The sequence below is a fragment of the Centruroides sculpturatus genome, unplaced genomic scaffold (assembly GCF_000671375.1).
Source record: "Centruroides sculpturatus isolate CEXI.00-Female unplaced genomic scaffold, Cexi_2.0 scaffold116, whole genome shotgun sequence".
NCBI classification, from domain to species: Eukaryota; Metazoa; Arthropoda; class Arachnida; order Scorpiones; family Buthidae; genus Centruroides; species Centruroides sculpturatus.
In genome coordinates, this window is record NW_019384401.1 from 773,373 (window position 1) to 791,293 (window position 17,921).

General features: G+C 28.1%; 2 protein-coding genes across 2 annotated transcripts in view; one reads left to right on the forward strand and one right to left on the reverse strand.

Moving 5' to 3' along the window:
• LOC111618669 (protein KTI12 homolog) overlaps window positions 1-2,171 on the reverse strand; it is a 42,540-nt gene extending 40,369 nt beyond the window's left edge. Inside the window, exon 1 of the mRNA XM_023360227.1 lies at window positions 2,002-2,171. Coding sequence (XP_023215995.1) covers window positions 2,002-2,152 — 151 coding nt within the window. The 5' untranslated portion in view covers window positions 2,153-2,171. The remainder of the gene's footprint in view (window positions 1-2,001) is intronic.
• Window positions 2,172-2,505: 334 nt separating this feature from the next.
• Window positions 2,506-17,921, forward strand: part of LOC111618670 (protein CDV3 homolog) — a 22,193-nt gene continuing 6,777 nt past the window's right edge. Inside the window, exons 1-2 of the mRNA XM_023360228.1 lie at window positions 2,506-2,848; window positions 13,558-13,637. Of these exons, the coding sequence (XP_023215996.1) occupies window positions 2,624-2,848; window positions 13,558-13,637 (305 nt within the window). The 5' untranslated portion in view covers window positions 2,506-2,623. The remainder of the gene's footprint in view (window positions 2,849-13,557; window positions 13,638-17,921) is intronic.

The window sequence follows — 17,921 nt, forward strand, 5'->3', positions numbered from 1 at the left end:
TAACACTGCTGCTTTCGCTTTAATCACTGCTGAAAGTATTTTAACAATGCACACATAGCAGTGCTGCAATTTTAAAATGGCAGATCTCGATGCAGCTGTTAAATTTTTTGCAAATTATTTAATTCAAAACATTTTTAAAATAATTCATTTTTGCAATATAAGACTGTTTGAGAGGTAAAATTAATGATTTAAATTTAATGCAAGCAGCTTCTGCAGCATAAAATAAATAGTAAAACATTTTAAATATAAAAGTTTTATCAAATATTTTATTTTATTAATAAGTATTTTAAAAGAAAATTAGTACAAACAGAATATTGAATCAAGGTGATCAAAACGTTACACTTTTATTATCACATCTTATAAGAAATCAACTTTGCACATTTTCCCTGGCGGAGGCAGCCATCTTGTTACAGCAAAAAAAGCAACTGAAACAAGCGCTGCAGATTTAACCTTGAACCAGTGAGACCACTGCGAAGAACACTGTGCACAGCACTTCAAAGAAAATGAGTTCAGCAATGCTCTCAACAGCATCGCTTAGTTTAACAACCCATAAGAGCCATCAAATATAAGACATACATTTTTTTAGATAATAAAACCCAAAAAAAGTGCATATCACAGTCAAATAAATACAATATATACATATATATAATCCAGTAATTTACACTTATGTTTAGTTAATTAATTTAAACATTATTTTTGTTGTAAATAAAACTTTTAAACAACTAGGCTAGAAATAAAGCTGGTTTAAATATTTAAAAAATTTAAATATTTAATCAAAATCTTGAATTGCACACTTAATGTATATTTTTCATTTCTAAATAAAATTCTATTAAATTTAAATAATTTAAAAACATTTAAAGATTTAAACTATAAAAAAAAATTCAAAAAAACTCAACCAAAATTTTCTTAATTTCAGAAAGTTTTAATGTAAGCAAGTGTGTAAAATGAAAATGAAAATGTGCAAATGATTTTGTCTAATAGAAAAAAAATTATTCAGTTTATATGAACTTCACCAATCAAACTTTACAAATTAGAATTTAATCAAAAATACAATGAAACCAACAATCTGCATACTTTCAGAGCTAAAAATTTATCTTCATGAAGAGACAGAACTCATTCTATATTCTATTTTATAGAACGAGTTCGATCTAACATTCTTTAAATGTTCCTTTCAGTTTCAAATTGTTGGACATTTAATTAAATTCAATGAAGCAGTTAATTTGAAGTAACATTTTAGAATTAAAATTATTCTTATGATCAGCAGGAAAAAAAAAACCCCCATCAAATTACAAAATGGCTGAAGTTGTTTATCAACGTCAAAACACATTTCATGCAACGATCCATAATTTGGCAATTATTGGAAACTTTAGAAAGAAAAACTTTTTCAATGGATGCATTCAGTATAGTCAACAGTTATAACTGAGCAAAGATGTTTCAATTGGGATCTGTAACATAGTTACATCTGCCAAACGACAAGTGACATATGCTCGAACATGTATTGTTGGAACAAAAAGCAGCCATCATTGGTCAGTTTCAGATAGCAATAGGTAGCATAAATGAAAGACACTACTAAATGTGACATCAAAATACCAAACATATTCCAAAACAGCACTACTGTAGTGTGTGTTCAGCAGAAAAATACTCAACAGCTCCGGAACTGTTAAGTCTGCTGAACGCAGCCAATGATTGAGAAGTCATCTGTTTGCCACACAATTTTTCAACTATAGTAATAAATTTCCTAAAATTTTATAAAATAAGCCAAGTAAATTATGCATTGATTTTTAAATATCAATACATAATCTGATTTGAATTTCCGATTCACTCAATCTTTAGAATTAGCTTTCATTTTACAGTATTCTGATAAGGTTCATTAATGAAATTAAAACTTTTACGTAGAATAAAGTTTAATTTTTTCTTTCTAAATTTATAAACTTATTTATCAACCAACCAAAACAGATTAGATACACTCGTATTATGAATAATTTTTAACTTAATATCTACCATTGTATAAAGTATTCCTATCACAAAGTCCTTCTTCATCGCTAATTAATATCACTTTCAATTTATGTTCTTTTATTAAATAATTTTCTAATTGTTTAGCTCTAAAAGTTTTACCACTGCAAGGATAACCACAAAGTACGACAAGAGGCATTTTAAAATCTTATCACCATAAAAAAAAAAACATGTGTTACTACAGCGCCTTCTGGCAATGAAAATACGCAAAAAAATATAAATGTACTTTTACACATTTAAAAATTTTATAATTTTACATTTATTAATATTAAAAAATAAAGTAAACTTATTTTAAATAATAATATTTTATCTATCTTTAAAATTTATATATATTATTAATAAATTTTATTATTTAATATTTTCAAAATTTGACTTAAATGATACAAATGTATTAAACTGATTAAATTAGTAATATTAATAAATTAGTAATTTGCATATTAAATTAAAAAATTTAATTTCGTAATTTTTAATTACGAAACTGAAGTACGAAACCGGAGTGACGTAAAAGAAATATCCACATGGTCAGTGCGAGGTGGAAATAGAATAAAAAACGAGTATTCGTTTCTATTTGAAACATATTTTAAGCATTTGTTGAGGTAAAATTATACGTATGAAAATGGCAGATGCAAGTTTAGATGAATTTTTTGCCAAGAAAGATAAAAGTAAGAAGGGAAAATCGGGAAAGTCGAAATATACGACGACCGAGACAATCGCTAAGAAATTAGAAGAAAGCGGAAAGAAAGTGGAAACGTTAACTACTCCGAAAAAAGAAAAAGAGAAAAATAATGTTGTTTCAGACACACAAGCAACATTATCCCTACCTTTATTGGAACAGGTTAGTCTCATTATAATTAAAAGAAAGTCTCTTTCACTCCACCGGATATAACGTTAAAATTTCAATACAATAACTTGAAAAACTTAATCCTAAGTTTATATTTTGTTTTAAAATTATTACCAAATTATGTTTTAATATAATTTTTTCGTCTTTATTTTTTGTCAAATAGCCGGATATCACAAATTTAAGTAAACTGTTACGACTGTCTAAAATGTGACCAACCCTCCATCATATAACGTTATAAATGTTCTAAAATGTAACAAAATACATATATTTTAACAATAAAAGATGATTTTTTTTATTCATTTAGATAAGTTTTCGTGTTACAGGGAGTCTCATTTTGTGTATGATGATGGTGGTGATTTAATTTAACTGATTTAAAAATTTCTGGGTTTAAATCCTGAAAATTAGACTTAATATTTACATAGTAATTTTGTGTGAAATAGTTTATGGCTTATTAAAATTTGTCCCAGTTTTAATGAGGACATAATGTAATAAAAGTACATAATTCATACAAATGATCAATATAAAATAAAATGTATGAATGAAACATGTAATAATTTTATTGTGAACATCAAATTAAATCACACAAATTAATCTTGAATTGAAAGAAATAAAATGAACAATAAATCTGTTCACTTAATGAAAATTATATAAAATCAATACTGTATTATTCAATATCAATAATAATTCATTGTTATAAAATGATTATTGATATCTTATTAACATTAAACAGTGAGCTGTTTATCATTTACAAGAGGTTATTATTACACCAGTAAATATGTAATATGTAAATAGTGGTTATATGGTAAATTGTTTATGCAGTATCATCATTAGCAACAGCTAACATATAATTAAAGTAAGAAATGACAGCAATTTAAACTATTGTATTGCAAACAAACAATGATTAAAACAGTAAAATTTTAACATATAACAATTGCAAGTCACATGTTGAGGTTGATTAGTACTAAAAAGTTGTATTTTAACAACTTAAAAATGTCTATTTTTATAAGTTTGTAAATAAGACTTTGTTTATACTTATAAATATTATGACTGTTTATAAGGTTATAACAAAATAGTTTATAATGGAAAATATCAATATTCGAACTTCTTACTGAAGTCAGAATTTCTATTATAGTTATCGTTATCGGGTTGATTGTTTGGTATTTATATAGCTCTTGTGCCAATATAACTTACATAACTTATTGGGTCTGTATGTACATTTAAGCTTATGATAGAACCTTACAAACATTATAACAGTAAGGTTGTAACCAAGTTTCTAAATGATGCAGCCTTTTTGTTCAGATACAATTATCAATACTGTAATTAAATTTCAGATAAAGCTGGATTTATACAATGATTCACTCTAGCATAGAAACTACTACAAAATCGTAGGAATTGGTAGTCTGAAATCTNAACAGTAAGGTTGTAACCAAGTTTCTAAATGATGCAGCCTTTTTGTTCAGATACAATTATCAATACTGTAATTAAATTTCAGATAAAGCTGGATTTATACAATGATTCACTCTAGCATAGAAACTACTACAAAATCGTAGGAATTGGTAGTCTGAAATCTTACAATCTATTTCATCACAAATTGGAAATACAGTTGAATTTATCTATTTCAAATCTCATGGGAACAAAACAAATTTTGAGATTGGTTTTGAGATAGGTTTATACGTAGGAAACATAATAAGTTTGATTGGCAGTATGGTATTTTATACGATAGCAAGTACAGTACATACCTGGGTTGTGTTCAGTAATGCAGAACACCTAAGTTAGAATTCTGAGTGGCTTAGTGGATGGGGATATGAATGTTCTGAGCTTCATTGAACAATTATTCTTATACAGCTGGGCAAAATGGTGGACGAAGTTAAAATTATGATTGCAAAAATTGTCACAAATGAACTGGTCGAAAAGGATAAAGTAACTAATACAATTATTCAAATGAAAGCTGCATCAGATCATGATGAAATTAATGAAGCAATTATTAATTGTAATCAACGAAATGGACCGCTATCTTCCGTTAGAATGTATTCGGAATCTATTATACCAACGTATGATAATTTTACATTTCAAAGTCATTTTAGAATGAGAGAATAACTTTGTGATTGTTATAATGAAATACGTTTAGTCCAACACGAGCAGCCATCTTGCAAATCGTAAGATGAGACAAAAACAATGACATCACTAGTAGAAGTTAGCATAGATAAAAGAAGCTGACTGAACTAGCTAGAATTCTAGTGGTGGGAGGAGTCAAGCAGTAGTTAGAAAAGAGTTCAACATCGCAGCATAACTAGAGTTAGCAAGAATTCTGCATTCCTGAACACAGCCCTGTAGTAGTTACAAATAAAACATTTTTGACATACCTTAACAGAAATAGTTTGTCAATAGTTTCTGATGCCTGACTTTCTTCAACCAACGAGATGCAAGTCAAACTCATAGCCTTAGCACATCAGTGGCCAAATGGATAAAACCACTGAACACTGGTTTCACTGATCAGAGGTTTGCACCTTGCCAATGATGGGCAGGCTGCATGGAGTTTTCTAATTTTTCTTTGTTTATAACACATAAATAGGGGCCAGTTTCCCCATAGAAAGTGCTCTCAGGAGGCATTCCCTCAGCAGATCATCCATGTGGTGTGTTGCCATAAATAAATAGATCAAATCAAACTCGTTGCCAATCAGATAAAAACAATGTTAATTGCAACTATTATTGTATTGCAAGAGCTGTTTCTACAATTCATGCTTTCAAAATGTAGTCACTGAGCTTTGAATTGTAATTGACACTTCAGTCCATAATTTGAGACAGAGGTTTTGGGAGAAAATTAGTTATGATAAACATGAAAAATATACTGAATTTAGGCTGAAAATACAGGGGAAAAATAAATTTTGAGATAGAAGTTTTCCAGATAAATATGTTTGAGATTAGTTTCAAGTATAATTCACTTGCCATGGTGGATCATCTAACTAATCAGCTTTTAGTATATTTCATCAAATCCTCAAAAGGGAAGGGAAAAAATGGTAAATTCCAGGTAGCAATAGTAGTATTATAGGATAATTTCATTAAAAATCATTCTCAATTTGATGCAGTTTATACAGGAAGAACATAGGAGAAAAAATGGAAAATAAAAATATGTACAAGCTGTATCACAAACAATTATTTCCAATACAGTAGAGCGTCGATTTTACGAATCAATTGGAAAATCGGGTTGTCCGGATAACTGATTTACGTACGAAAAAATAGTTTAACGTATCCGATGTCGAAATTTTTATCCGTTGCGTGTCGCTTCGCGTTGAATTTTCGTCGATGTTAAGCCTAACAAAGACTATTGTATCGTTAAAAATTATTTTTTTATTTTGTACAAACAAAATAAATATATTGAAAAATATAAAAATAATAAAAAATTATACTTCAGATGTTAATTTAGTATCAAAAACGTAAAATATTTGAGTAGCCCAAGACATAGCCAAAGATTGAAGCGCCACAGCACTGGTGAAAATTTAAATTTGCCGACTGGAATTCTTTCAGATGATTGATTTTCGGAAAATCGACGCTCTACTGTAATTGTAAGAATTTTATCATATTTTATTGGTTAGTCATAAGTTGTTTAAACAATTGGACATTTATAGTGGTGATCAGTAGTAAGTATAATAATTTTCTGTGTTCAACCAATCATCTAAGGGCACTTAGTATAGTGGCTTTATAATACAGATAAGCAAATCAATGACATAGTCCTTTTCATTTGAAACTGACTGTCATTGGCTTGCTTATCTAACCATATTAAAGCTGCTTTACTAGGAACACACCTTAAATCAGTATGTATCTGTATTAGATATTTAAATGTGACCTACACAATATGTATTTCCTTATTTTATTAAATGATTTCATAAAATGTTTACAAAAATCTTAGCAATAAAAATTTGATTATATTTTAAGTAATTATCATATTAAGATACAAATACAATTATTAGAACAGAAAAATTGGCAATGGTGTAATTATGATACTTGTGTCATATTGCTTGGAATCTGGTTGTAACAGTAGCCAATCAGAGTAGACTAATGCTTTGTTTATAACTGGATCAATAAGATGTAGCAAAAAAAATGACCTCACTTCTTCAAACATGCCAAGTGAAAAGAGATCATTTCATTTTTCTGATGCTGAAAGGTTTAAAGTAATCCATGAATTATAATCTGAACATATTTATCTGAAATTAGCATCTGGAACATTTCTGATATTAATAAGTTTCCAATTTCTCTGGGTCAAAAATTTTCAAGACTTGAATGACATTTATATGTGATTACAATGTTTATCAATCAACAATTTAGTTTCATTATCACCTTTTTTGAAATTTTTTTACTCAATGTTTTGATAGTTCATAATAAACCAGAAAGTAAGTCAACAGATATATTATTTGATGTGAGACAATTAAAACTAAATTCCAAAAATATTTGTTTTATATAAAATATAAGTTTTCTTTTTGTTTTAAATTAAATACTGTATATTAATTTATAAGTGTAAAATACTCAGTTATGAGTTTATAAATTCTGCTTTTTCATATTTCTATTATGATCTGTTTTCTTAATTATCTTTATGCTGAAAAATTGAAATCATAAATTCTAATAGTTGAAGAAAAGGTTTAATATGATGATGATGCAGTCATATTTCTAATTTATTTAAATTAAGATTAGAGCAACATATCACGATTAAGAAATTAATCTAAATTTACCAGTAACACTATTAATATAGTTTTTTTAGATTTTATCATGAAAATCACATCTTCAAGATTAAGAACATATTTTATGTAATACAGATTCAAATGAAATTCATTTTGACTAATTAAATTGAGAGTTAAATATAAATTAAATAATCTGATGATGACTCACTGAGTTCAGTATGTTTTTAAAATAAAATATTAAGATTTTTTCTATTTAGTTTTTAAAATTTTATTTAAGTTAGCATATGAAGAATCAATAAATAGATTTTCTTTAAAAACAGTTATTTCAATGACTGATACACCCACACGTTATAAATATTACACCCACACGTAACAAAAAAAGCAGAAATTTTAAAATACAATTTTATATATATATATATTCATTCAAAACAATTTTTATTTGTGTATTGATATTAGATATAATGGATTTTAAACATTTTAGACCTTTCCTAGTTTATATTTAAACTTAACCCTCAATTTACATACATTGTACTGTACAATTTCAGGTTAATATGATTTTAAAATGTGACAGTTTGAAGAATATTTTAAAATATCATATTAGACAGTCTTTTTAGTTTAAATTTAAATATTTTCATTGATTTTAAATAAATGTTTACACAGTTTTTTTTAATATTGCACCTATTAAGTCTAATTATATCCATAAACATAGTGAATGAGTTAATACAAAAAAAAAATCTTAAGATTTTTTTTTTGTATTAACTCATTCACTATGTTTATGGATATAATTAGACTTAATAGGTGCAATATTAAAAAAAACTGTGTAAACATTTATTTAAAATCAATGAAAATATTTAAATTTAAACTAAAAAGACTGTCTAATATGATATTTTAAAATATTCTTCAAACTGTCACATTTTAAAATCATATTAACCTGAAATTGTACAGTACAGTGTATGTAAATTGAGGGTTAAGTTTAAATATAAACTAGGAAAGGTCTAAAATGTTTAAAATCCATTATATCTAATATCAATACACAAATAAAAATTGTTTTGAATGAATATATATATATATAAAATTGTATTTTAAAATTTCTGCTTTTTTTGTTACGTGTGGGTGTAATATTTATAACGTGTGGGTGTATCAGTCATTGAAATAACTGTTTTTAAAGAAAATCTATTTATTGATTCTTCATATGCTAACTTAAATAAAATTTTAAAAACTAAATAGAAAAAATCTTAATATTTTATTTTAAAAACATACTGAACTCAGTGAGTCATCATCAGATTATTTAATTTATATTTAACTCTCAATTTAATTAGTCAAAATGAATTTCATTTGAATCTGTATTACATAAAATATGTTCTTAATCTTGAAGATGTGATTTTCATGATAAAATCTAAAAAAACTATATTAATAGTGTTACTGGTAAATTTAGATTAATTTCTTAATCGTGATATGTTGCTCTAATCTTAATTTAAATAAATTAGAAATATGACTGCATCATCATCATATTAAACCTTTTCTTCAACTATTAGAATTTATGATTTCAATTTTTCAGCATAAAGATAATTAAGAAAACAGATCATAATAGAAATATGAAAAAGCAGAATTTATAAACTCATAACTGAGTATTTTACACTTATAAATTAATATACAGTATTTAATTTAAAACAAAAAGAAAACTTATATTTTATATAAAACAAATATTTTTGGAATTTAGTTTTAATTGTCTCACATCAAATAATATATCTGTTGACTTACTTTCTGGTTTATTATGAACTATCAAAACATTGAGTAAAAAAATTTCAAAAAAGGTGATAATGAAACTAAATTGTTGATTGATAAACATTGTAATCACATATAAATGTCATTCAAGTCTTGAAAATTTTTGACCCAGAGAAATTGGAAACTTATTAATATCAGAAATGTTCCAGATGCTAATTTCAGATAAATATGTTCAGATTATAATTCATGGATTACTTTAAACCTTTCAGCATCAGAAAAATGAAATGATCTCTTTTCACTTGGCATGTTTGAAGAAGTGAGGTCATTTTTTTTGCTACATCTTATTGATCCAGTTATAAACAAAGCATTAGTCTACTCTGATTGGCTACTGTTACAACCAGATTCCAAGCAATATGACACAAGTATCATAATTACACCATTGCCAATTTTTCTGTTCTAATAATTGTATTTGTATCTTAATATGATAATTACTTAAAATATAATCAAATTTTTATTGCTAAGATTTTTGTAAACATTTTATGAAATCATTTAATAAAATAAGGAAATACATATTGTGTAGGTCACATTTAAATATCTAATACAGATACATACTGATTTAAGGTGTGTTCCTAGTAAAGCAGCTTTAATATGGTTAGATAAGCAAGCCAATGACAGTCAGTTTCAAATGAAAAGGACTATGTCATTGATTTGCTTATCTGTATTATAAAGCCACTATACTAAGTGCCCTTAGATGATTGGTTGAACACAGAAAATTATTATACTTACTACTGATCACCACTATAAATGTCCAATTGTTTAAACAACTTATGACTAACCAATAAAATATGATAAAATTCTTACAATTACAGTAGAGCGTCGATTTTCCGAAAATCAATCATCTGAAAGAATTCCAGTCGGCAAATTTAAATTTTCACCAGTGCTGTGGCGCTTCAATCTTTGGCTATGTCTTGGGCTACTCAAATATTTTACGTTTTTGATACTAANAAAATCTTCTTTCTTCAGGATTCCTTTTTCTATGTGAAGTTTTTTGCATTTGTCTAAGCCAAACTCCATTTGTATGTCCTTAGTGTATGAGTGTGTGATTTGTAGGAGTTGATGAAGTTGTTTCTGTGTGGATGCATAAAGTTTTATGTCATCCATGTACATGAGTTATTATTATTATTATTATTATTAAGAGTTGTTTTAAGAAGAGCCTATTGTAATTTTTCTCTTACTTTCCAATGTTTGAAATTGTCCTCATGCATGCTCAGAACATTTCTTTGCCAACTTCAATCTGACAAATTATATCTACTTTTTGTGTTAAATCTAAAGGTTTTTGTTTTCTTTTATGATTCCTTGCTTTACTTTGACAAGTCTTGGATTTGTTGTATAATCATAGAGAAAATGAAACCAAATTGAACAAAAATAATTAATCAGAACATGCACTAAATGAAATGTAAAAATTTATGCCAGAAAAAATGAATTTTATATTAATTTTTTTGCAAATAAAGTAAATAAAACAATGATTGTGATGAAATAACAGTGACTAAAAAGTCCATAATAAAGAAAGGACAATGGTCTGAGGGGGTCTGAAAAATAATCCATAGTAGCAGGAGTCCATTACAGCTAATGAGTGTTCTTATAATTTTCCTGTACTTTCAGCCAGACCAACAACAGCCATCTGTAATAACATGAGGTCCATTATATCAGGGTCTGTAATATCAAACTTTTATACTGTATTTGAAAAAAGATGATTAGAACAAAAAAAATTTTTCATTTATGACATTTGGTTATAGGTAGATAACTATATATACTATATATCACATCTAAAATATGGTGTACCGTTTGAGCATAATCTTTTGAAATGTTGGCATAAAATTTTCCATATTTGAAAGAAATTATTACAAATTTTTTACCAAAAAAAAAAAGAAGTTTAAACTTATAATATTTTTCCTTCATTAAACTTCATTATTAACAATCTAAATATATTTTGTAATGTTATAAACAGCAGTTTTTACTAGTTTTATTACATAAGTGTTTTTTATGTAATAAAAATAATGAAAATTGATGTTTTTCCTTGCAAAAAACATCAATTTCTATTACATAAAAACACTTATGTCAAAGTCCATCTTGAGTATACAGTAGAGCGTCGTTTATCCAAATCAATTGGGGACTGGGGTTATTCGGATAACTTATTTTTCGGAAAACCGATTATGTACAAAAAAATATATTAACCTATCCCATGTTGAAATTTTTCTCCGTTGCATGTCGCTTCGTGTTGAATTTTCGTCGATGTTAAGCCTAACATATTTAACTTTTTAAAATAATAATTGTGGCTATTGTATCATTAAAAATTATTTCTTTATTTTGTACAAACAAAATAAATATATTGAAAGATATAAAAACAAAAAAAAATTATACTTCAGAAGTTAATCTAGTATCAAAAACGTTTGATTCAGCACGACACAGTCCTCAGAAAAACACCATACAAAAGTGTCAGTACTGCCAGCTAAAACACACACACCAACAAAAAAAATATTGGAGTAGCCTAAGACATAGCCAAAGATTGCAGTGCCACAGCACTAGCGAAAATTTAAATTTGCCAACTGGAATTCTTTCAGATAACCGACTTTCGCTCTACTGTATATGAATATCTAGACCCACTGTACTCAACCTTTTTTTCTCTCAGGCCACATACACATGATAGCTATTACACCGGGCTATGTCATAACAATTATAATAAAAAACTTACTTAATTTCTCACTTACCCTAGAAATTTAGTGTGACTGTTGATATTGCGAACATTTTTTCACAATTTCATTTAAATTTTTTTTTTTTTAAATACTCTTTCTGCCCTGTGGGCACTAAGGGGGCCTCTTGTAGCAGGCATCATTATGGGCCTGGGTTCGACCACACTGGGTGCGACCGGGTGGTGAGGGACTGGGCCCGACATATCCAAACGGACCACTCCCCGAAAAATTCCTGAGGGATTCCCTGACCCGACCGGATTCGATCCAGAGCAGTAGGCTGCCACCTTGACCGCTCGGCTGTCAATTCATTTAAATCAGGTTTGTAACTGCTGCGTGCTACTCATAAAACGGCATCCAGGTGTGAATCAGTAAGCCAGTTTCTATATATGTTCTTTGCATATTTCATTTTTGAGTATGACGTTTCACATAGATACGTTGATGCGAAGAATGTAAGTAAAACTTGAGCACATTTTTTACAGTCTTATATTGATCGGGCACTACTTTCCAGAAGTCGACATAATTATTTTCCGCTCTCTTTTACGTTTGAATACAAAACTTTCGAAAGTTTTGTATTCAATTGTAGAACAGTAATGTCTTGAGGATGGCCTATTAGAAGTAGGCTGAAAACGTTTGAACAGTAAATTAATAATAATCTCAGCAAATTGTTTGCTGTTTGATTATATTTGTAAGTAAATTGCTGAGGAGGTGAGAATAGTTGTAAATGATTTTCAAATGAAACAAAATGAGGAGGAGATGGTATTCTCAATTTAAGTGTGGAGTAGTTAAATATGGGTGGTTAAACAAATCTTTAAAAACAAAATTTAGCTTTTATATATGAACATGTTAATTCTGTACTGACTTTACTTCAATGTGTAACTAACTAACTTGAATCATTTATAAATCTTCTGAATTTAAGTGTATCAAGAAAAATGAATTAAGTATAGTTGTACCTAATGTTTTATAATATAATTAATTAATGATTATTAAGTATTTTACCAATTTAATTAATTAATTTTTTTAATAGTGTATTGTAATTTTGTACTTAGGATTGAAAATTTTTAAAAAGACATTCTGATGCTAAAGCATTTGGAAATGTTTACTGCTAAGTTACAAAAGTAGAAGTTATAATCAACATTGTTTAACAAGTATCAAGCTTTAAAACTTTAGCATAAAACAACTATATTAATGAATTTATGTTTGGTTTAATTGAATTTTACCTTTTCAAAGCAGATTTCTTGATTTATATTGAAACCAGATCATTGAGTAAATATAAATAGCTTTACAGCCTAGCAGTAGTAGTTATTCTTATACTTAAAATACTTTTTTGAAAACAGCTTTTCATGTAAAAATATCAGTCAGTGAAATGTAACAATTATCAAGAAACTTGTCTACAAAAAAAAAGTGGAACTATTCAATTAGTAATTAATATTCCCTTTTTTCTTAGGAAACCAGCAAATTTATACTCCATAATGGAGACGACATAATAAATTTTTAATATAACACTATTCATTAATAAATATAAAATTTTTGATTTTATTTTATTATTATTTTTTAGGATAGTGATGATTGGAAAGATATAGAAGAAGAAAAAGAAAAGGATTATTCTGGTCTAAAAGTACAGTCAATGTGTATTAGGTAAGCATTTTGTTTCATTATTATAAAACACTAGCAATGTGTGTCCAGCATTGCTTGGATTTTTGAGAGGGTAGAGAATTGATTGTGATTTTTTTAAAAAATTGTCCTAGTAACTAAAATGTGCATTCATTGACCTGAGTATTTATAATAATGAAACTGTAAAAAGCAAAAAATTACTCAGTCTTGTGGGACAAAGATAAAAGATCATTCTTGTTCTGGCATAACTTTGGTTATTCAGATTTTGCAAAGCCATTATTGGTGATCCAACCTACAGCTCTAGGTTATGAGGTGGTAGTCCAGCTGGTTCCAAGGAGTTTAAAAATTCCATTGGATACCTTTAGCAATGCATTTGTTTTATTTGCCAATATTGTTCTCTCATATATCCATTTGTGGTTTATATAGCAACTGTTATCAAATTAGTATCAGGATCTTCAGTGAATTCACCATCATCATGAGGTAAAAGTTGTTTTTAGCAAAATTCTCTGCAAATCCGTCTCCCAATAGATAGACCCTCATCTAAAGGGACAAGTTTTTATTGTCATTCTAAGATGATGCCTTTAGTCAAGCATTAAACTACTCAGCAGATATTGGCAAGCAAACTAACAATTTATTACCGACAATCCAACAACAATTAGCATTTATTATTTTTACCAACAGATGGCACTAGATGTAAAGGATGTAGAATCTATACACTACACCAATATTTTGGGGTAATATATAGCTTAGTGTTGATTCTAGGGTCTAAATAATACTCATACAAACTTTGGTCCAGATCTGTTTAAGAATAAAGATTTGTATAAAGGCCAAACCAGTAAGAATTGATTTTTATACATGTAGATTTTTTGTTTAATTTACATTTGAAGACAATCAAATGTAAATTAAAAGACAAACTCTTCAAGAATGAGCTTTCTTTTTTTTTTATCATTTATCAAAACTTTACTATAATATTTAATTTAGTATGTAATATTGAATGTGTTTGTACATTTATTTGTGTGTGTGTGTAGAGAGAAAACAAAAAACCATTTTAATAATTATTTTTATTAATGAGAGTTAATGCATTGTAATATTTCATAATAAAATATTTGAAAGTGAAATTTTAAGAAAAGTAGAGAGAGATTTAGCATAAAAATGAGTTTTGTTACCTACCTCTAACACAGTTGATTCAAATCTGAGCAATTGTGTTAAGCAGGGGTGCTTCTCATATGACTAAGAATACTGAAAACTTTCCACATTTTAGTAAAGTGTATTTAGGTCACAAAAAATGTAATATTTCCATCAAACTATTCTTGTTTTCACAGGAAAAGTGAATTAGATGTTTTTATTCCTCTAATCAATAATTAAATTTATTTTTAAAAAATGAACTCAATTGTATGAATTTGAAATTTTGATATGTAATACCCTTTTTACTTTCCTGGCTGTTATGTATATAACACAGGAAAGTATTGTAATTGTATCAAATTTGGGTTTTTTGCAAATCCTGATGTTTTGTCCCCTGAACCCAAAAATTTTAAAAAGGAGGATAATTTCTACAAGTTTGTATGTGTTGGTGGTATAGGAATAAAGATTAAGAAACAAAATTTGGCATGGTATTTGTACAGGATATAAGGGGAATTGATGCTATTAAATTTTGATGGTTAAAGGCTAAGGAGGTCAAGTCATATCTAGAGTGGGGTTGGAGTTAATAAAAATTTTACTCATTATAGGCATTTACAATATTTTTAAAAAACTTATCTTTATTTTCAAAATTTAGCCTTTTTTACTTTGTATAATAATTAATAATATAAATTATTTTTTAAAACTGTGTATGGCACCATCTAAATTATTATTTAGATGTATGGCACCATCTAAATTATTATTTAGATGGTGCCATCTAAATTATTATTTAGATGGTGCCATACACAGTTTTAACTTTGTGCTATGTATATTAGTGTTTCTTAAACATAAAAAAAATTCAGTAACATGTTGCATAACTTTCCTGGCTACTTATCACTCATCAGCCTCGGAGTCTAGTTTCATCCAAATCCCTGATTCATGACCTTTCCTTGTTAGTCAATTTATGCTATTTTACACAATTTCACTATTATGATGTATGTATTGTGAAATAACTACAATAATTAATGAAATCAGTTTTCCTTAATTGAGAAAAAATAGTGTGTTTTTTTCCTTGATTTAACTCTTCTCCCAACTGGCTCTACAGGTTTTAGTGCTTCAGTTTGAAAATGCCCAAGGCTAATATTAGTCACTGAAGGACACATTATTTTATAACTTTGTAAAATATTCAATTTTTATTGTACAGCTATGGAAAAAATCCTGTTTACACATTTCTTTGTTAGTTTCTGATTACTGTAGAGCATTGATTATCCAAAAAAATTTGGGACTGGATTGTTTGGATAACCGATCATTTACGAAAAAATATATTAAACACAAAACTGTACTGTACATATTTTGTATCACACGTTTTATAAATACATATCTTACATAAAGTAGTACATTAAAGTAAACCTACAGGTTAGGTTGGCGGGGGGAGAATGCTGCAGCGCCAAAGCACTAGCGGAAATTTGAATTTGCCAACTGGAACACTTTCAGTTAACCGATGTTTCGGTTGACCGGTATTCAGATAATTGATGCTCTACTGTATATAGTTTTTGTTTGTGGATGTTAAAAATTAGTTTTTTTTTATCATCTACTGTTTTTGTTTGTAATATCTTACTACACTTTGACAACAGATAAAATAATTTGTTTTTATTCATTTAACTTTTTCAATGAGCTAGCTTGATGAAAAAGTTTGTCCTTTACATTTTGATATAAGATTTATATATATTGATGTATTTAATGAGGAGCAATTGTTATTTATATCAAAAAGTTAATGTTTATGTTTTTCATGTTTTTACGTAATTTTACTTGTCTAAAATTAACCGAAATTTTAATTAATAATTATCATAATCCTATAAAAAAGGGTTGATCTTTTGTATAAAATGCTTTTTTTCATAATAAACATAAAAACTTATTATCAAACATCCTTACTACACCCAATATATTTAAAGCTATACATCAAGCAAAGCCGAATATTATTGGGCTAGAAACAGTTATAATACTAATAATTTAATAGACAATTTGGCATTAGAGTTAGGCATTAGGCATCATCTCTCGATAAATTTAATAATTATACTGGAGACGCATTATTAATTTAATAATTATGCTGGGGACACATTCATCACCCACGATGAATGCATCCCCAGCTTGCATTGTAATAACTGTCAATGATTATATTGTTGACTTACACAGGGTGTATCAGAATGACTTTTTAAAATTTGGGGGATTGTAAAGGATGAAATTTTGAACATTTTGATATAAGGAACCTATAGCCGGAAATGTGATATAACGTTTCTACAGCACTTTACACGTTCTATGCGGTCAGTATACTGAATGAAACAGTATTTATTGACGAAACAGTAGAGTACAATCAAACTGTACTGTAAATCGAATCATTAGTTGCACTACTATAGAATAAGTGTTCAATGTGATGACCACCAACTTTAACTCATGTTGACTAGCTGCGTGTTTACAGCACAGTGCCAGTGGATGCAAGTGGTGACTTGACGGATGACAAGAACTAAGTACACAACGTTCTGTACACAGGATTAGTTAGACCACTGTAGTTGTGTGATTACAGTCTTTTATCTGCAGCAATAATGTGATGTCAATGGACGGAAGGGTAGCTACCAAAGTGTGGTGCAGTCAAACACTTCCTACCACTGTAGACACTTTAGTTCAAATTTCCGGCTATAGGTTTCTTATATCAAAATGTTCAAAATTTCATCCTCTACAATCCCCCAAATTTTTAAAACGTCATTCTGATACACCCTGTATGTGCTGGAAGAGGCAGTCAGACCGAAAGTCCGGGTAGCGTAATTGGCAATGCATCTGCATGGTAAGCAGGAGTTGCGGGCTCAAGTCCTGCTTTGGGCCAATTCTTTTCTTTCAGTAATTCTAAAATTATTATTTAAATTATTTAATTTACAGTCGACCCCCCTATAAGATAGAGATACGTTCCATTCTCTAGGAATCCGCTTTCTTACGAATCCTTCCAATCACAACCCGACACGTATCAAGTTTACGGACTACGGCTGTTTGAAAGATTTTCTTCCATAAAATTAATCGATTCTAGACTAATCCGACTCAACATTTCCAAAATACGTATATATTTTTTGGGAATAATCCGTATAAACTACGCTATAAACAAAAAATTGTAGGATTACTTACCGAGTGTCACCATTCGACATT